The following is a 22098-nucleotide window of genomic DNA, read 5'->3' as shown; positions in this document are numbered from 1 at the left end:
GCCCATAGCTAGAAAAAAAAATATCCTACCCATGAAATACTTCAAGGCACTGAAGGTAAAGCCCAAAGTGAGACCTAAGAAAATTAACTTAAGAGCATATAACGATGTGCCAATACCATCAAAGGGTATGTTTAGGGCTACTCTGTCAAGTGAGGGGCGCTCTTTTAGTGCACTGTTTGTCCTAGTAGAGGAGGATAGACAGCCCTTGTTAGGTCTGAACGCAAGTGAAAGGCTGGGGCTTATCAAAAGGGTCTATGTCATAGATAGCACTCTAGTGACCCCCAGAAGCAGTGCAGGGGAGCACATAAACAAAAGCTCCACAGCAGAGACCATGAGAGAGTACGAAGATATCTTTCACGGGATTGGTCGCTTACCAAATAAGTATAAAATCCAGTTAAAAGAAGGTGCTGAGCTTGTAATACATGCAGCTAGGAGAGTACCAGTAGCAATGAGGTAAAGACTGAGAAAAGAACTGCAGTCTCTGATAGACAAAGGCATAATAAGAAAAATAGAAGAACCTACAGAATGGGTTAATTCTCTTGTTATCATAGAGAATAAAAATGGTGCTTTAAGGCTATGCTTAGATCCAAAAGATCGAAATCAGGGGATCAAGAGAGAGCACTTCAACCTACCAATAAAGTCAGACATTACAAGTGCAATGGCAGGTGCACAGTTTTTCTCTAAACTCGATGCATCCTTAGACATCTACCAGCTTGAGCTAGATGAGGAGCGTGCAGAATTGTGCACATTTAACACACCTTTTGGTAGGCACTGTTTCCTCCGCATGCCCTTCGGTATAGCCTCCCCTCCAGAGATTTTCCACAGAAATATCCAGCAGCTGTTTGATGGCATGGAGGGAGTTATGTGTGTTTTTGGATGACATTATCATTTGGGGAAATTCAAAGTCTGAGCACGATGAGAGGCTAAGAAAAGTGTTGGCAAAGGCAAAAGAGTCAGGACTGAAGCTGAATGAACAAAAATGTCAGTTTGGGGTGCATGAAATAACTTGCCTGGGAGACAAGCTATCCACAGCAGGGATACACGCAGACCCTGAAAAGATAAGAGCAATTAAAGATGTTCCTCCACCAAAGGAGAAAACTGAGCTACAACGTGCCCTGTTTGGGTGTGACTGTCAGGTGTCCACAAACCTTTGGCCAGATATTGTATGTACACGAACAAATATGACAATGCTCATCCAAAACTTTGCATATAAAAAAAATGTCTTTGTTTCCAAGCAGACCGCACTGTGGGAGAACTGGGCCAAAGAGGAATGGGTCCAAATCTTGGTGCCCCTGTTAACAAGAGATGGGCCTTCACTCTTTTACCCCGACATCGGCTGACTAACAGCTGCTCAAGGAGGAAAAGAGGCTTGGGACATGGATATGAAAGCTCCAACTACTCCAGCCCAAATGGTGGCGGCTTTAGAGTGTGCCCTCACAACCAAGGGCAGTGCTTGCCTTTCCTGACACTGGGTGTGAATGATCAGAATCAGTGGAACAGTGGGTGTTCTTTTTACAGTATGTATGCAACTTGCAACTTTCTATTCCTAGCCTGAAGAAAAACGTGCACACATTCTAAAAAAAAAAAAAAAGTGTGGTTGTTTTTTCAAGCCAAATGCTGGGTTGAGGCTGTTTTCATAGAAGAGTTATTTCTCATCAAGTGTTCTCTGAATAGATGGAGCGTAAGCACTGATCAGAGTGAGATAATTCCCATTCTGCAGATCTATGCGACATGCCATGAGTCGATCATTGACAGGAAGAGGATTCATATTCTTGAACTTATTAGACACAGCAAAACCTACACCAGTTGTTTTATCATGACCACCACTCCAGAAGATTGTATGACTTCTCTCAACAATATTACCTGAGTATGTCCTTCTGACTTCTGTTAGCGCACATATATCTATTTCTGCTTTCTCAAGTTACACTTTTCCTATGTCCACTGTGAGCCATATTAAAGTGATGTGACTTCCTCATTGCTGAGCTGGAAGGAGGCAGGGTTTCAGGTGGACTGAGGGAGGAGATCAGACTTTTTTTTTTCCCATGGCATTGTCGGCATTCAAACTCCCAGTGATGGAGCAAACATTTTGTATGCCACCCAGGAGTCCATTACTTTAATTGCTGATCTTTCATTCTTTGTATCTGCATATTGTATAAAGTGTGTATACATACAGTATGCTACTGATCAATTGTACTGAATAGGGCAATGCTTGAAATCTATTCTAAAGTTTCTTCAACAGACTGGTTTTACAAGGGTGACTGATCCGGTGAGTCATTTATTTGTTTGTTTCAACTCATTTATTTATCTACAGTGGTGCTTGAAAGTTTTTGAACCCTTTAGAATTTTCTATATTTCTGCATAAATACAGTGGGGCAAAAAAGTATTTAGTCAGCCACCAATTGTGCAAGTTCCCCCACTTAAAAAGATGAGAGAGGCCTGTACCATAATTTTCATCATAGGTACACTTCAACTATGAGAGACAGAATGGGGGGAAAGAATCCAGGAAATCACATTGTAGGATTTTTTTATGAATTAATTGGTAAATTCCTCAGTAAAATAAGTATTTGGTCACTTACAAACAAGCAAGATTTCTGGCTCTCACAGACCTGTAACCTCTTCTTTAAGAGGCTCCTCTGTCCTCCACTCGTTACCTGTATTAATGGCACCTGTTTGAACTCGTTATCAGTATAAAAGACACCTGTCCACAACCTCAAACAGTCACACTCCAAACTCCACTATGGCCAAGACCAAAGAGCTGTCAAAGGACACTAGAAACAAAATTGTAGACCTGCACCAGGCTGGGAAGACTGAATCTGCAATAGGTAAGCAGCTTGGTGTGAAGAAATCAACTGTGGGAGTAATTATTAGAAAATGGAAGACATACAAGACCACTGATAATCTCCCTCGATCTGGGGCTCCACGCAAGATCTCACCCCATGGGGTCAAAATGATCACAAGAACGGTGAGCAAAAATCCCAGAACCACACGGGGGGGACCTAGTGAATGACCTGCAGAGAGCTGGGACCAAAGTAACAAAGGCTACCATCCGTAACGCACTACGCCACCAGGGACTCAAATCCTGCAGTGCCAGACGTGTCCCCCTGCTTAAGCCAGTACATGTCCAGGCCTGTTAGGACTGGGACTGTTTTGGCCTCTAGAGGCCGCTGTTATTTCCTTTTCTTGTTATGTTTGTTTTGGCCTCTAGAGGCCATCACTGTTCTGTGTTTTATGTTTGTTGTTTTCCATGTGTTTTGTGCCCCGCCTAGTCCTCATTAGTGTCACCTGTGTCCTATTTTAGTTTGTGTATTTATACCCCTGAGTTCAGTCCTCTTGTCACGGAGTCTTTGTGCTGTTATGTTTAGCTCCAGTTACCTCTGTTCCGATTTCCTCGTCTATGTCCTTGTGTTCTTTGTATTTTTGCTTTCTTTTGGACTTTGTGGATTTTGTTTTTGACTTTTTGGATCTTCTGAGCGTTTTTGTATTTTTGCCTTTTCTTTTCTAGTTTTTTGGCTTTTGTATTGACTTTGAACTTTTGGATTTTTTTATTTTTTCCCTTATACCTTCTGAGCGTTTTGGATTATACTTTTTGGGTTTTTTTGAGTGTAAATATTGTAAATAAACCTTTTGATACTTTTTCTACTTCTGCCTCACGCCTCTGTATTTGCGTCATCCCCCTGGTGGCCTAGTGGGGGTTTGCTGGATTATCACACCAGCGAACCAGGTTCGAATCCCAGCAAAACCCTAACACAGGCCCGTCTGAAGTTTGCTAGAGAGCATTTGGATGATCCAGAAGAGGATTGGAAGAATGTCATATGGTCAGATGAAACCAAAATAGAACTTTTTGGTAAAAACTCAACTTGTCATGTTTAGAGGAGAAAGAATGCTGAGTTGCATCCAAAGAACACCATACCTACTGTGAAGCATGGGGGTGGAAACATCATGCTTTGGGGCTGTTTTTCTGCAAAGGGACCAGGAGGACTGATCCGTGTAAAGGAAAGAATGAATGGGGCCATGTATCGTGAGATATTTTGAGTGAAAACCTCCTTCCATCAGCAAGGGCATTGAAGATGAAACGTGGCTGGGTCTTTCAGCATGACAATGATCCCAAACACACCGCCCAGGCAACGAAGGAGTGGCTTTGTAAGAAGCATTTCAAGGTCCTGGAGTGGCCTAGCCAGTCTCCAGATGTCAACCCCATAGAAAATCTTTGGAGGGAGTTGAAAGTCCATGTTGCCCAGCAACAGCCCCAAAACATCACTGCTCTAGAGGAGATCTGCATGGAGGAATGGGCCAAAATACCAGCAACAGTGTGTGAAAACCTTGTGAAGACATACAGAAAACATTTGACCTCTGGGTCATTCCATGCCAAATCAACAAATATCTGACAAATTTATGCTCAACCATCTCAGATTTCAATGATATTTGGAGGGCTCAGAGATACTATTAAAAGAAGTTAATCCCCAAAATTTGAGCTTCCTATCTCCAACGGTTTCAGAGATTTGAATTTTTCGATTTTTTTGCATTTTGCTCAAAACATACATATTTCAAAGTGTAATATAATCTTTATTATGCAAGATAGAAACTTAAAATTTTGCACAGAGAGACTCAATGTCTTGCACTACAAGCTTCAACTTAGAATTTCAATGGTCATTGTATATTAGATGGTGATTTTAACAAGGAAATTAAAAAGACAAATTTGCATTTTTTGCATTTTTAACTCATTCTGGAAGCTTGCCTGTGGCAGTAATGCTTAAACTAAGAATGTTATTCAAATCTACACAGAAATATCTACCAATTTCAGTTTTACCAAGTCTCCACTATTCCTAGTTTGTCTGTAATAGGGTTTTGAAATTCGCCAATTTCTAAAACATGCCATTTTCAGTAGCAAGAAATCCAATGTGGGATAGCAGTTAGGAACTTGTAAATTTTTTTCAGTAATCCCCAAGACCCATATTTTATATTTCCAAATTTTTGTTCTGTGTCTCTCAAGTATTTTTAAACTACAGGGGTTTAAAAAATCCATTTTCACCAAATTCGAATTTTTGATATATTTTCATATAACTGATATTTGAGGGTTAATAAATGCTTCAATAAGGCTCAAGTAGGTTAGGAGACATGTTTCTTCCTCAATTTTAAATAAAATTTCAATTAATGCTCAGTATTAATTATTTGTAAATTGATTTTAATCTAAGACTGTGTAACATTAGCAATCAATGACCATCTATTGTGTACCAGTCAACAGCCAGCCTTATCAATATCAACACAGCACAATAGGTGACCTTTGATACCAGAACAGGTGGCTCATATCTTATAGTTTTAGAGTCTGTAAACTGCATAAATTGTAAGTTAAACAACAGAAATTGTAAGTTAAATACACTCTCTCAGTATAGTTTGGAGCAAATTTCATTAATTAATAAAATTTCATTTTAGAACGTAAAGTTTCTTCTACTCATTGCAGCTTTGCTTTGCCATATGCAGCTTTCTGTTTGTGGCTATACTTGGCAATTTTCAGTGGAGAGCAACCAATTGACACAAGGCTTTTGTCAAGTGATTCAGCTACTTCACCAGTGTATGTTGGATCCACATCTACACACATGCTGTCTTGTTCTGATTCTGTAGAACCTGCTGAATCTGCTTGGCTTAAATGTTCTTTCACTCTCTGTGAACATTTAGAACACAATTTTTGTCCAGGTTTAATATTTTTATTTATCAGTTTTGAAAGTGAATCTGCTGTTTCAGGAAGAATTGAACGTAATTCTGTTTTAACTTTTTTCTTGTGCCTTTCATATGGATCACAACAACTTTTCTGTAGCTCTTCATATTTCATCAGAAACAGTTTCTCATGATGCAGACATACTGTCTGTGCTTGAAATGTTCTCAAGTTCAGTTCTCTGTTTAATTAATGAAATTTGCTCCAAACTATACTGAGAGAGTGTATTTAACTTACAATTTCTGTTGTATGTTAGTTTATGGCAGTCAGAATCTTTCTTTAGTCCAATTCCTATAGAACAGGGAGGAAGTTCAGCCATTTCTAGATGTCTAAGAACAAACTCATTTATACTGATCTCAAATTGAAAGCAACTACAATTAAATTCCCTAGTCAACTATTCAAAATATCCAATCCTTGCAAAGAAACACATTCAGTTAATAACATTGGTAAATTTTCTCAGTGCTCTGTATTACAATGTATTTAATATAATCCAAGCAATATAATGTTATCTGAACAAGTATGCAGTTTACAGACTCTAAAACTATAAGATATGAGCCACCTGTTCTGGTATCAAAGGTCACCTATTGTGCTGTGTTGATATTGATAAGGCTGGCTGTTGACTGGTACACAATAGATGGTCATTGATTGCTAATGTTACACAGTCTTAGATTAAAATCAATTTACAAATAATTAATACTGAGCATTAATTGAAATTTTATTTAAAATTGAGGAAGAAACATGTCTCCTAACCTACTTGAGCCTTATTGAAGCATTTATTAACCCTCAAATATCAGTTATATGAAAATATATCAAAAATTCGAATTTGGTGAAAATGGATTTTTTAAACCCCTGTAGTTTAAAAATACTTGAGAGACACAGAACAAAAATTTGGAAATATAAAATATGGGTCTTGGGGATTACTGAAAAAAATTTACAAGTTCCTAACTGCTATCCCACATTGGATTTCTTGCTACTGAAAATGGCATGTTTTAGAAATTGGCGAATTTCAAAACCCTATTACAGACAAACTAGGAATAGTGGAGACTTGGTAAAACTGAAATTGGTAGATATTTCTGTGTAGATTTGAATAACATTCTTAGTTTAAGCATTACTGCCACAGGCAAGCTTCCAGAATGAGTTAAAAATGCAAAAAATGCAAATTTGTCTTTTTAATTTCCTTGTTAAAATCACCATCTAATATACAATGACCATTGAAATTCTAAGTTGAAGCTTGTAGTACAAGACATTGAGTCTCTCTGTGCAAAATTTTAAGTTTCTATCTTGCATAATAAAGATTATATTACACTTTGAAATATGTATGTTTTGAGCAAAATGCAAAAAAATCGAAAAATTCAAATCTCTGAAACCGTTGGAGATAGGAAGCTCAAATGTTGGGGATTAACTTTTAATAGTATCTCTGAGCCCTCCAAATTTCATTGAAATCTGAGATGGCTGAGCATAACCTCTTGTTGATTTGGCATGGAATGACCCCTCTGTCATTGCCAACAAAGCATTGAGATGAACTTTTGTTATTGACCAAATACTTATTTTCCACCATAATTTGCAAATAAATTCTTTAAAAATCAGACAATGTGATTTTCTGGACTTTTTTTTCTCATTTTGTCTCTCATAGTTGAGGTATACCTATGATGAAAATTACAGGCCTCTCTCATCTTTTTAAGTGGGAGAACTTGCACAATTGGTGACTGACTAAATATATTTTTTGCCCCACTGTATGACCTAAAACATCATCAGATTTTCACATAAGTCCTAAAAGTAGATAAAGAGAACCCAATTAAACAAATGAGACAAAAATATTATACTTGGTCATTTATTTATTGAGGAAAATTATCCAATATTACATATCTGTGAGTAGCAAAAGTATGTGAACCTCAAGGATTAGCAGTTAATTTGAAGGTGAAATTAGAGTCAGGTGTTTTCAATCAATGGGATGACAAGCAGGTGTGAGTGGGCACCCTGTTTTATTTAAAGGACAGGGATCTATCAAAGTCTGATCTTCACAACACGTTTGTGGAACTGTATCATGGCATGAACAAAGGAGATTTCTGAGGTCCTCAGAAAAAGCATTGTTTATGCTCATCAGGCTGGAAAAGGTTACAAAACCATCTCTAAAGAGTTTGGACTCCGCCAATCTACAGTCAGACAGACTGTGTACAAATGGAGGAAATTCAAGACCAGTTCAAGAACTCAACACAAAAATGCCCCCCATCAGCCACTGGGTTCAGACCCAGAACCTTCTTGCAGCAAAGCGATAGTGCGAAGCACTACCGTGCTATGTGTAAAAAAAATAAGAAGAATAATGAGTAAAATATTTAGGTACTAATGATTGAAAACATGTTGAAATAGAATAAGTATTGTCTTTCATGTCATTTTCTCTCTGTCAGTTTGTTCAAGCTGTCCTGAGTGAAATTTGCTGATGGTTAACAGACACTGTATGACACCCAGTCATGGATGGACACACAGCCAGATTGCTGCTGATATTTATTCTGTTGGTACTATCAGGATTTTTACTGCTTATTCTCAGCATGTTTAGGAACGTGAGTACAGCATTTTCAACACTTACTTAATGTGAGCGATAAGCACAGTTGATGAGTGATCAGGCAGCTTCTCTATCAAACTGTGGGCATGTTTTCTTTAAAGAGAATGCAACACCTAAAAAAAAGAATCAACATTATCTTGTAAATTCCATAACTCACAATAGCAGCTTACTCGCACAGCTTGCGATTTCATGACCTCGATGTATAACCCTAAATCAGGACAAGTTGGGACAGTATGTTGACATTAAAACAAAAAACAATGATTTGTAAATAATCTTTGACCTGTATTGCACCCAAAGTAATACACTTGTGTCAGTAAACCTGCTGAGAAAGAACAAACTACGAGCATGGACACTCTGGAGTACAGCACCCTCTGTCTCCAGCCTACTGAAACTCAGCTGTCTCTCATTTCCTTAATCACCTGTCCCTCTATTTAAGCTCCCCAAACAAACACTCCAGTGTGAAGTATTATTCTGCCTGCTCAGTACATACCAAGCCTTGTTTCTTCTGAGAGCTTCTTGTATGTACTGTTGCACACCTTAAGACCTGTTTGCATGAAGAACGGGAAAAACCTGACTTGCTTCAGCACTTGGTGTTAGTCCCTAAAAATCTTTTAAGTGTTGTGAGAAGGAATGCCAACTTTACAAAGTGTCAAATGCTTGACTGTTCCAAAATGGCAAATGCTTTACCGACTCTTTCGCTTTCTCTCTCACATTTTTGCTCTTTGCCTTATCTTCCCTGTGTTGTTCGCCAATCGCCCGACCCTAGCTTGTTTTCTGATTCTAGTCTCTCGTCTTGGCTTTGATTGTCAGTCTGTCCCCGCTCTGCTTATACATCTGTAAGTGCCTGCATTCTAATAACTAGCACAATGTTTGATGTTTTACCTCATTTACTACTTTTTTTTTCAAAAATCGACACTTGTTTCAATTTTGATTCTTGCAACACATTTCAAAAAATATTGGGAAGGTAAAGCTTTTGCCACTTTGTAAACTTGGCATTTTTCTCACAACACTTAAAACATTTTTAGGGACTGACACCAAGTGCTGAAGCAATTCAGGTGTTTATTTTGTCCCATTCTTCATGCAAACAGGTCTTAAGGTGTGCAAAAGTACAGGGTTGTCATTGTCATATTTTTCATTTCAAAATTCGAGTTTATTTTTCAAGTCAAGTTTATTTTATAGCGATTTTAACAATAGACATTGTCGCAAAGCAGCTTGACAGAATTTTAATGACTTTAAACATGAGCTAATTTATCCCTAATCTATCCCCAATGAGCAAGCCTGTGGTGACAGTGGCAAGGAAAAACTTCCTCAGATGACATGAAGAAGAAACCTTGAGAGGAACCAGACTCAAAAGGGAACCCATCCTCATTTGGGTGATAACAGTGTGATTCTAACATTTTTAAAGTTTTAACATGAAGTCTGTTTTGGTGAAGTTATAAACTCTTCATTGATGGAAACTTGAGTGCAAATCTGTTCGTAACAACTGCAGTCCTAAAGTTAGCAAGTCAACTGTAGTACTCAGTCATAAAAGCATTACTGTAAGTGTCCAGAGCATCTTCCAAGTGTGACTTTCAACTGTCCATATGGGGCCATCCTCCACGCAAGCGATGTGATGAGACTCCAGCCAGACGTAGGGCTTCAGGATGGATCAGGCAGGTCCGAGGAGCAGAAGAGGTCAGCATCTCGATCTCAGGATTGACCTGTAACTCAGAGGGATGGGGGGGGGGAGAAAGAGAGAGAAAATAGGTTGTTAGGTATGCCCAATGTCACCTGATGAGAAGGAACAGTATACATTTTGTACTGAGTGCAAGCAGGGACTCTGGCAAAACTAACTATGACAGCATAACTAAAAGGGGAGAGCCAGAAGGTAACACAGACATGAGGGCGCCCCGAGACATAAAGCAGCCAGCCGCTACACCATCAACAAACTCGAGTGAGTGAGGGACTGACAGCATCCATACATCCCAGCTTACCAAAACACTCTATGCCTGAGGACCCTCCAGATCAACTCCTTTACCTAATAAAGTTAACAAAAGGCTTGACTAAATAGAAATGTTTTCAGCCTAGACTTAAATGCTGAGACTGTGTCTGAGTCTTGAACACTACTTGGAAGGTTGTTCCATAACTGTGGGGCTTTGTAAGAAAAGGCTCTGCCCCCTGATGTAGCCTTCACTATATGAGGTACCAGCAGATAGCCTACATCTTTTGATCTAAGTAGGCATGGTGGGTCATAAAGGACCAGAGTGTAACAGTGGCACTTAAGTTTAGGAATTTGGTATTTGACTGACTATGCCACCTAGGGTGGGGGAAGGCCCCTAGGAACTTCAATATCACACCAATGTATTACAAAAACAGGACACAGGTTCGAAAGACACTCTTAGGCCAGAGATATGTTCACAATCATATTTATTAAAATCACAAGTTATGCAATAATTAAAACACTATTCACAGTTCATGAAATTGACAACAGGCACAATGTGCAAAATATGCAGATGGGCTGGAACGAAGAACCAGGCTGTCAGGTCAGCTTGGATAGACCCTGAGCCACCATGAGAATCCAAATTAACAACCAATACGATACAATAAACACATCACAAGGACATCAAACAAACATTTATGAGGCTGTGCCATACAGGGACATCACCATAACACTCCAGGGCGCATATGGCCCATTCAACAAAGGGGGGGGGATGGGAACAGAGGGGGCCAGGCGACATACGCACGTGGCACACTGGAGACAAGGCTGCTCTCTGCTGTTATACTGTTATTAGAAAGGGGTAAGGAGAATAACGAGCTAGGGTCAGAGTTGGGGCTTACCACAGGCAGCACGGAGGAAAGGGACAGCAGAGACCCTGAAAACACCACAGGTGAAAGAATAAACACAAATTAAGCAAATAAGCACTGCAAGAGAATATAAAAATCACCAACTGTGCACGCAGCGAAAGAAACGTGAAGGACTTCCACCACCTGAAGACCGGCTGCTCTGGACAGAGCTCCCAGTACCTGCCCAAAGAAAGAGAAGAGAGATTGAGCACAGGGTAATAGTCAACAATGTTGGCTACCAAATCTCCAAACCGAGGGAAAATGAAATACTTATCCTATGCAGCAGAGAGTTAGCAAAGAGTTGACATGGACATACAGGACCAGCAGAGGAGGGAGTGCAGCCACCCTGGTTGCCACACCTGCATACAACCACTCACTACTAATATGCTAACCCACACACACACACACACACACACACACGCACCTCACAAACACTCAAGAGCAATTAGCTGGTGCATGCAACACCAGAGGCACTACACAACCCCAGCCACTAATCACCAGACAACAGAAAGTAAATAAAAACACAGACAAAATGTAAGTAAATTAAATCACACAAAAACACAAATACATAATCACGAACATAGCCCGCGTTAATTGTGAAAACAATAAACATCAACTAATAGACAGGAGACTAGACAGAATAGCCAATGCAGAGATGGAATGGCTGCCCCAAATGGACGTGGACCAACACAAGATGGCAACGGAACAGCAACTTGCCGTCGGTGTGGGAAGCCGCGGCGAGTGTACGATTCCACCGCAGATACCAAACGATGCTAAATGGAAACAGGCTCACTGATTGACGGGACCGACACAATTAGACCGCTCGCTTCAGATGGTTCCGGTGCCGTTCAAGTCACCGCTAAGGCTTGCCCAGACCTCGATCATAAACCTCGACTAGACCAAAAAGAACACTGAAGGCAAAGAACCCCTGGCAACACTACTCCCAGCTGAAATGGGAGACTTCACGCCAGCCACCACACAGGTGCACTGGCTACAACGCCACAGCGGAATGAGAGGATCCTACGGCACTCAATACTGACTTTTTATCAGAATAAAAGTCGCGCCAGTACTCCCCTTGCTTGTGGCTCCACCAACCACAAACCTGGAATAATCATGACTCAGATTGAGGGGTGTAGCCCAATCGGTCACAAGAGGTTCACTCAGGTACTGTGGCGTGAGACCATTCAGTGCTTTAAAGGTCAATGGTAGTATTTTATAAACAAGTTTCTAGTTCTAGTAAGGACTCTTGCTGCTGCATTTTGAACTAACTGGAGCTTGTTTACGTACTTATTGGAACATCTGGACAGTAAGGCATTACAGTAATCCAACTTGGAGATAACAAAAGCATGAACTAGGTTTTTCTGTGTAGTGTAGTGACATTAAATTTTTTATCTTAGTAATATTTCTGAGATGAAAGAAAGCTTTCCGGGTAATGTTATCGATATGAGTTTCAAATGAAAGACTGGGGTCAATAATCACCCCGAGGTCTTTTACTGCTGCACGTGAAGAAACAGAAAGGCCATCCAGAGTTACTGTGTAATCAGAACACCTACTTCTAGCTGCATGTGGTCCGAGTACAACTACTTCTGTCTTGTCAGAGTTAAGCAGAAGGAAGTTAATATGCATCCAGTGTCTAATGTCCTTTACACATTCCTCAATTCTATTAAGCTGGTGTCTCATCTGATTTTGCAGAAATGTACAACTGTGTATCATCAGGATAACAGTGAAAATAAAATACCATGCTTACGAATAATATCACCAAGAGGTAACATATATAAAGAAAAAACTAGTGTGCTTAAGACAGAAGCTTGTGGAACACCAAACTTTACTTCAGTATGTCTAGAAAAAATCACCATTTATATCAACATACTGATAGTGGTCAGTTAAATAAGAGCTGAGCCAGGAGAGGGCCATTCCCTTAACTCCCACAACATTTTTCTAGTCTATCCAAAAGAATGGAATGATCAATGGTATCAAATGCTACACTAAGATCAAGCAACACAAGCAGCGAGACACAACCCTGATCAGATGCCAACAGTCGGTCATTTACTACTTTCACCAGTGCTGTCTGAGTGCTATGATGAGGTCTAAATCCTGACTGATGCATTTCATGGATGTTATTCCTATGTAAATATGAGCATAACTGCTGTGCCACAGCTTTTTCTAGGATCTTGGAAATAAAGGGGAGGTTTGATATTGGCCGATAATTGGACAGCTGACAGGGATCAAGGTCAGGATTTTTAATCAGGGGTTTCATCACTGCAAGTTTAAAGGATTTGGGTACATGGCCAATCCTAAGAGAAGAATTTATTATTTTTAGAAGTGGTTCAATTACTTCAGGTATTATCTGTTTGATTTGACATGTAGGTAAGGGATCTAGTACACAAGTTGAGGATTTTGAATGAATGAATGAATGAATGAATTTATTTATTTCGAACATGTATAAAAATGTATGTAACTATTTGTACATACAAAAGAAAGAAAATGAAAAAAGTGACAAAAAAAAAAATAAATAAAATAACATAAAGAGCTAATACATTACAATTCACCGCACATTGTTCGAAAAAGGAGTGGGAAGAGGTACAATACTTTTTGTAATTTCCCACCCCTTTTTAACTACCCCAAAATCCAAACTACATTAATACACCTATAAAAATATATACCATATATACACTTCATGATTATCCATATAAATATATAATTACAAAAATAAATATATACTACATACCATATCCATATCCATATATATACATATACACATATACATACACACATATACACACACACATACATATATACACATACATATATATACACATACATATATACATACACATACATACACACATACATACATATACACATTATATATATATATATATATATATATATATATATATATATATATATATATATATATATACACACATATACATACAAACACATACACTTCATAAATATCTATATAAATATATAATTACAAAAAAAAATCTACTACATACTTATCCCTGTAAATATGAAGATATCTATCTCCATAAATAAATATATACCATATACTAAGCTAGTTCTAATATAACAATCAACCCTATTCTATTTATCCCTCATCATCCTCCATTAACATACTTCCTCTGCAATATACTTGTTTAAAAATATTTTTTTGTACATTTTTTTAAACAGATTTATATTTGCACGTTGTTTTAGTTCTGTCTCCAGTCTGTTCCATAAAGTCACCCCACAGCTCGATACGCACATGCTTTTCATATTTGTTCGAACCTTTGGTTTTTTAAAATTTAGGTCTCCCCTTAGATTATATCCCCCCTCTCTCTCACTAAACATTCCTTGCATATTTTTCGGCAATAGATTATTTCTTGCTTTGTACATTATTTGTGCTGTTCTGAATTTAACCAGATCCATAAATTTCAACATGTGTGATTTTATGAATAGTGGGTTTGTGTGATCGCTGTATCCTGTTTTGTTTATTGTCCTTATTGCTCTTTTCTGTATTGTACATATCGGCTGCAGAGTGGTTTTGTAGGTGTTTCCCCAGACTTCGACACAATAAGTCAGATATGGCAAAAATAATGAGTAATATGGAGTATGCAAAGATTTACAATCAAGAATATATTTTGTTTTCCACAGAATTGCCAAGCACTTTGCCAGTTTTGCTCGTACGTATCCTACATGAGGTTTCCAGCAGACTTTAGGATCCAAAATCACACCAAGAAATTTAATTTCCTGTACCATTTCTATCTTAGTATTGTCTATTATCAATTCTACATTACAATCTATTTTATGCCTCCCAAACAACATAATCTTTGTTTTGCTTAGATTTAATGATAATTTATTTTTGTCAAACCATAGTTTTAGTTTATTTATTTCAGTTGTGATTATCTCTAAAGTCTGCTGCAAATTCTCACCGGAACAAAACATATTGGTGTCATCTGCAAACAAAACAAATTTCAGTTCTTGCGAAATTGTACATATGTCATTGATGTATATTATGAATAATTTCGGACCTAATATTGACCCCTGTGGTACCCCGCATTTAATGTTCATGAAATCAGATTTATGGTCACCTATCTGCACAAACTGTTGCCTGTTTCTTAGATAGCTCGACAGCCAACTCCACCCAACTCCAATTTTGATGCGGAGATTAATGAAAGTAGTTCGATTTCTCTAAGTGGAGTAAAACATTCTAATTGCTAATCTGATACATTTATATTGTTAACTACAGGGTCACTTAAATTGTCACTTAAGTTGTCTGACCTTAAATTAGTAGTTTGAATTTTTTTGTCGGATATTTTCAATCTTGTCATTGAAAAAAATTCATGAAGTCATTGCTCCTGCATACTGCAGGTGTGCATGTGTCTATAGTGGTCTTATTCCTGGTTAATTTTCCTACAGTATTAAATAGGAATCTAGGATTATTTTTGTTATCTTCTATTAGGGAGGACAGAGATGTTGATCTAGCAGCACTAAGATATTTTCTATGCTTCAGGAAGCTCTCCTTCCAAGCTAATTTGAACGCTACAAATTTTGTTTGACGCCATTTACGCTCCAATTTTCAAGTGGTCTGTTTTAAAGTGTGAGTGTCATCGTTATACCAGGGTGCTAATTTTTTCTCTCTTATCATTTTTCCTTTTAAGAGGAGCTACATTATCTAAAGTATAGCGGAACGTTGACTCTAAGCATTCAGTTGCCTGATCAAGTTCTGCGGGGGCTGACAGTGACCCAATCAAAGTTGATAACTCTGGGAGATCATTTTATAAAACTGTGCAGTAGTTGACATGAATGTATGTTTAAGACAGTAGTGTGGTGAGGTGCATATATTATTACTCAAACATATTTTGAATGAGATGAGATAATGATCTGAGAACTTCAGATTGTGGAAGTGTGACTAATTATATTTTCTACGTTTAACCCGAATGTTAGTATTAGATCGAGAGTGTGACCACCATTATGGGTTGTTCCTAGGACACTCTGATTAACCCCTACTGAAACTTAAATGGACACAAACGCTGTTTTCAAAGGGTCTTCTGGGTAATCGAAGTAAATATTAAAATCTCAGACAACTAAAGATTTGTCTAAGGAAATAACCAGGTCTGAGATAAAATCTGCAAATTCAGAAAATCTCAGAATATGGCCCCGGAGGCCTGTAAAAAATAATTAACGGAATTAACGGGGTAGACTTGTTTTTTGAGGCTACATACATTATATTAGTATGAAGAACTTCAAAAGTATTACATTTATAACCAGGTTTTTGTGTTACACCTAGGTAATCTTTATAAATAACCGTGATGCCTCTTCCTCTGCCAGTTAGGCAAGGCTGGTGTATATAACTGTATCCAGGAGGACGAGCTTCATTGAAAGCTATATATTCATTTGGCTTAATCCAAGTTTCTGTTACAGTACATTAAACTCCTGATCAGTAATAAATTAATTAACAATTAGCGCTTAAGAGATCTAATATTTAATAGCCCTACCTTTAGATCAAAGGTGCTGGCAGTGGCTGTACAGTCAGTATGATCTAATTTTATATTGATTAGGTTACTGGAACAAACTCTGAGTATTTCTACTTTGTTGTTTAGCTCGGAGAAAAGACACAGTCTAGATGTAGTGGACCCTGAGTGACAACTCTGTGCAGCTAGCAGACCATCTGTTTAGCCTGTTCGTCTGCTCCCTGGCCTTGGCTCTGGATTGTCAGAAGTTAACTAGGCCTGTTCTGAGACTATGCTACAAGAAATGAGAGCAGCACCTTCCCGAGTGGGATGGATACCGTCCCGCCCGAACAGACCAGCAGTGTCCTCAAAATTAGCCCAAAGTATCTATAAAGCCCACACTGTTTTCAGAGCACCCCCTGGACAACCAGCAGTTCAGCAACCATAACTTGCTGTAAGCTATATTGCCACATCACATTGGGATGGGGCCAGAGCATACTACAGCATTGGACATTGCCTTTGCTAATTTAAACATCTCTACAAAGTTACTCTTAGTAACCTCAGACTGGGGAAGGCATATATCATTAGCTCCTACATGAATAACTATTTTTGAGAACCTGTGCTTGGCTAGGACCCTAAGCTTACCTACTATGTCCGGCGCCCTGGCTCCCGGTATACACCTGAATAAAGCTGCTGGTGCCCCTAAAGGCCTAGCTAATTTCACGTGCCGTATGATAGAGTCCCCTATAACCAGAGCTCTTTCAGGTGTAATGGAAACTTCTAATAAACACTTCAGAACGCTTAGCAGTTGTTTTTTCAGTTATTTATTATAGTAGATCATATAAAACAGGAAAGGAAAAAAGAAGAAGAAGAGAAGAAGACACCACCTCCGGTGATGCTGAGAGTATGCACTCGGAGTTGTGTCTTAGTGGCTGTTATCTATTATACTCTAAAGCTGTTCGCTTACTGCTCGTGTCTTCATGTGATTGGCTCAAGATTTTCTATGAAGCTTTGGTAAAGTGTGCACCTGGCGTGCTCTGGAATGTGCAGGCAGATGCATGGTTAGGGAGAACTCAGACACCCTGCTCATCACCAGCCAAGGGCACAGAAAGGCAATTACAGCATGTGGAAAAACAACTTTTCTCAGTACACTAGGCCACTTGAGCTCAACACACAGAAACACAGAGAATAGGAATGTTCATTCACTAAATTTCCTTCACACAGGTTTCTCAGCAGGTGTATCACTGAGGAGGGCAAAACTGCTTGACACGTGAAGCAGAGAGGAGTGGTGCTCCTATGGGTGAGCCTCAGCAGTAGCTTTGGCTCTATGCTTATGCCGCCGAATCATCACCCATTCACCCCGCTGTGAGGGTTCTTATGCCAGAGTTGGGGGATTACTAACTCTACCCAGGGCATCCAGACTTTCCCCTGCAGAAACTACACTGCTCTCATTCCCACTAGCCCTCTTTAAAGTCTGGATACACACTTCTAAACTTGCAATCTTCTCCGTCAGAGAGCTAACTAATCTGCACTTATCTTAAATAAAGCTATCACTAGCGACAGAGGAAGAATGACTAACATCCTGCACTCAGCACACTGAACAAGCCGAAGGTGTGCCATGATGAAAGGATTCACGTACCTTAATTGAGGATCTGTTAATGTTAAAGCAGATCCAATGTGGATGGCCTCCGCTTGTGGTTTTTACACAGGAGGAGAAAAACCAGAAAGCTTCCGGTCTTGGCATTCTTCTGAAAATTTTTTTTTTTAAATGTGGAAAAAGGAAAGCAAAAGTGAAAGCACTATAAAAAATGAAAAGGATACTGGAAAATTATTTGTCGAGAAAATAAAAAAAAGATTAGTGATTAATGCCAACACTCACGGAAAAAAGACTCGTCGCAAACAACTAGGAAACCTGGAAGTACGTCGCACAGAATGTGCATGCACCAACTCTTGACACATTCTCAAAAATTCACCACACATTCTCTTTTGGGGACAGAGGAGACAGGCACCCTCTTCTTCCATAGTCATGCCTTTGCGTGTGCAGAATGTGGTTTTGCATTGTCTTGTTGAAATATCCCTGGAAAAGATGCTGGCTTGAAGGCAGCACATGCTCTTCCAAAATCTCAATGTAGTTTTCTGCATTAATGCTGCCTTTCAAAGAATTATAAGTTACCTTTGCCAAGGCTACTGACAAAACCCCAGACCATAACATCCCCTGGCTTTTGGACTTGTTGCTGGTAACAGTCTGGATGGTCCTTTTCGTCTTTGATCCGGATCACACAGCATCCATTTATTCCAAAATTGACCTGGAATACTGATTTGTCTGACTACAATACACATTTCTACTGTGTGATGGTCTATCCCAGATGCCTCATAGGCCAAAGAAATTGATGGTTCTTCTGGACATAGCAAACGTAAGGCTACCTTTGTGTACTGTAAAGTTTTAACTGGCATTTGTGGATGTAACTCCATATTGTACTGCTTGACAAAGGTTTGCCAGAGTAATCCTGAGTGCATGTGGTTATATCAGCAATAGAGGGATGATGGATCTTGATGCAGTGCTGTATGAGGGATCATGGGTGCTCAACTTGGGCTTGTGCCCTTGCCCTTTATACATCAAAATTCCTCCAGGTTCCTTGAATCATTTAATATTATGCAACACAGAGTGAAATATTCAAATACCTTCCTATTTTTCTTTGAGGAACATTATATTTGATCATTTCAATAATTGTCTTCCACGTTTGTTAACAAACTGGAGATCCCCTACCCACCTTTGCTCCTCACAGACTAGGCCTTTCCTGGATACTGCTTTTGTACCAAATCATGATTGCAGTCACCTGTTGACATCACCTGTTTCAAATCAGATTATTATTTAATTGTTTTCCCTCATTACTAGCTCTAATTTGTCCCTGTCTATTTGTTTGTTTTATTTATTTATTTATTTTGTAACATGTTGCAGGCTTGACACACAGGAATGGATGTATATTAGCAAATGAAATGAAGTTGACCAGACAAAACATGAAGTATCTTGGCTTCATACTGTCAGCAATGAACTATAAATCAAAGTAAATTTTAAAATAAATTGTTTTCCATTTTTTAATTTGCATTTTCCATATCATCCCAACTTTTTCTGATTTGGGGTTGGAGTATGTTGTGGTTTCGTATATTCATTAAGTTGTGGACACAAATTTAGCCTTCTGTGCATGATATAAAATTTAATAAATACATTTGGAAATTATGGGATATGCTGGATTGGCATGGTGGAAATGTAGCAGTGCCATTATACTAAATATCAGCGCTCTTGGAATGCCACTTGACCAATCAATTTGGTGAACGAGAAGTAAGTGTAGTTAGTTTTTTTTTTTTTTTCTTTTTTATCAGACATCTAATTTTTGGGTTTGTTTACCTGACATGTTTCGACGTACAACTTCCGTCTTCCTCAGAGTGTCACCGGATGTTAATTGGTGACGCATCTTTTATCAGCTGCTGTTTCTGAAGGCGTGGCCTTCCTGTCTGGTTTGACAGGTCGGTCACGCCTTATACTGTCTGTTCGTCCCCTGCAAGATGTGACTCCAGGTATGGGAGAGCATGTATGCTCCCTCATCCCGGTTGATGGTCCTCGGGCTTCGCTTACGGATCTCTATGGCCTCCCTGATCCAGCGCTGATGTTTGTTATCTTCTGTGCGGATGACTCTGGCATTCCCCCAGTCCATAATGTGGTTTTCCCTTTTACAGTGATCTGTTATAGCTGACTTATAATTTTCCTGTTGTGCCTTTTCTTTTATTGTTCGGGTTTGTCTTGTAGCTGTCTCCTTTTCGCACTCTTTCTTATGTTCATTTTTTCTTGTGTTGAAACTCCTTCCTGTCTCCCCGATGTAAGTTTTATTGCATAATTTACATGGAATCTCATATATGGTGTTGCATCTGTTGTCCGGATGTATTCTGTCTTTGGGATGAACCAGGATCTGATGGAGTGTTGTGTGTGGTTTGACAGGTGTGTTAACATTGTGTTTCCTCATTACTCTTTGAATGCGTTCAGTTATTCCCCTGATGTATGGTAATGTAACTACTCCCCTGTGTTCTTGTTTGTTAGTTTGTTTTTTCTCTTTCTTCTGTGTTTTGTTGTTCTTAACCTGTTCCGCCCCTTTGGATATTGCCCATTGTGGATATTGACATGCCTTCAGTGCGTGTTGTATATGTTGTTCCTCCTGTTCTTTGTCCTGTGGATCTGTAATTATTGCTGTGCGTTCATGTAATGTTCTAACTATGGATATTTTGTGCATTATGGGGTGTTCGGAAGTCCAGTTTAAATATTGGTCGGTATGTGTGGGTTTTCTGTGTACTTTTATTTTGATGTCCCCATCTTCTGTGTGTTGTATTTTTAAATCCAAAAATGCTATTGACTGCTCCGTTTCTTCTTCATGTGTGAATTTTATATTGCCGGTATTGTCTATGGTGTTGAGATGGTCGGTGAGTTGTTGAGTGTGTCCCCTCTTTACTTTTTCCAATATGTCGTCCACATACCGTTTCCAGAGTGCTGGCCTGTATTCCGCTGGTATTGTAGTGAGTGCTTTCTGCTCCAGATCCTCCATGAAAAAGCCGCACATGATGGCTGATAGTGGGTCTCCCATGGCAAAACCTTCCTTCTGTCTGTAGATTGTATTCCTGAACTGAAAGTATGTGGATGTGGCGATGAATTGAAGGAGCTGAGTGATGTCTTGTACGGTGAGGTTTGTGCATTTCCTGAGTGTCCTGTCTGTTTTTAATTTGTCTTGTACTATCTGTATGGTGGCTTCCGTGGGTGTTCTGGTGAAAAGAGATATGACATCATGTGAAATGAAAACTTCATCTTGCTGCATTTTGATGTTTTTTAGTTCTTCTGCCAGATGTTTTGAGTTTTTGCAGTGTTGGTCTGTGAGTCCTAGTAATGGTTTAATTATTTCGGTGAGTGCTTTTGATAAGTTGTATGTGACTGAACCAATGCTATCTACTATGGGGCGTAATGGTGTTCCTGGTTTGTGTATTTTTGGTGTACCGTAAATCCTGGGGATGACATTGGCTGTGGGTACTAAATGATTGTAATCCTGCTTATCTATTTTATTTTCATCGAGTAGTGGTTTTAGTAGTGCTTTAAGTTTCTTTTTCTTGTCTTCTGTTGGGTCTTTTTTTAATATTTCAAATGCGTTGTCGCTGAGTAATTCATTCATTTTTCGTTCATATTCATCAGTGTCCATAATCACTGTTGTTCTGCCTTTATCTGCTGGGAGGATTGTGATATCTTTATTTTTTGCTAATGTTTTCATGGCTTTGGCTTCCTGTTTTGTGATGTTACTGGGTGGTGGTTTGGCCGTTTTCAAAATACCAGCTATTGCGTTTCTTAGTGCTGCTTTTTGTCCCTGATCCTGTATTTTCTCACATGCTAATTCAGTTGCCAGAATGAATTCGTCGTGTGGTATATGGTTCGGTGTGACAGCGTAGTTGAGTCCTTTTGCTAATATACTGCGTTCTGCTTGTGAGAGTTTGTACCTTGATATGTTATGAATCCATTTGTCGTTGATGTGTGCGTG

General features: G+C 39.0%; 1 protein-coding gene across 1 annotated transcript in view; it reads left to right on the top strand.

The window, feature by feature from the left end:
- The first annotated feature begins 2080 nt into the window (after window positions 1–2080).
- Window positions 2081–22098, top strand: part of LOC132891238 (NXPE family member 3-like) — a 32251-nt gene continuing 12233 nt past the window's right edge. The window contains exons 1-2 of the mRNA XM_060928717.1: window positions 2081–2266; window positions 8116–8268. Coding sequence (XP_060784700.1) covers window positions 8179–8268 — 90 coding nt within the window. The 5' untranslated portion in view covers window positions 2081–2266; window positions 8116–8178. The remainder of the gene's footprint in view (window positions 2267–8115; window positions 8269–22098) is intronic.

This window comes from Neoarius graeffei, chromosome 9 (assembly GCF_027579695.1).
Source record: "Neoarius graeffei isolate fNeoGra1 chromosome 9, fNeoGra1.pri, whole genome shotgun sequence".
Lineage (NCBI taxonomy): Eukaryota > Metazoa > Chordata > Actinopteri > Siluriformes > Ariidae > Neoarius > Neoarius graeffei.
Note: the sequence above shows the minus strand (reverse complement) of the source record. Positions and strands in the feature narration are given on the sequence as shown.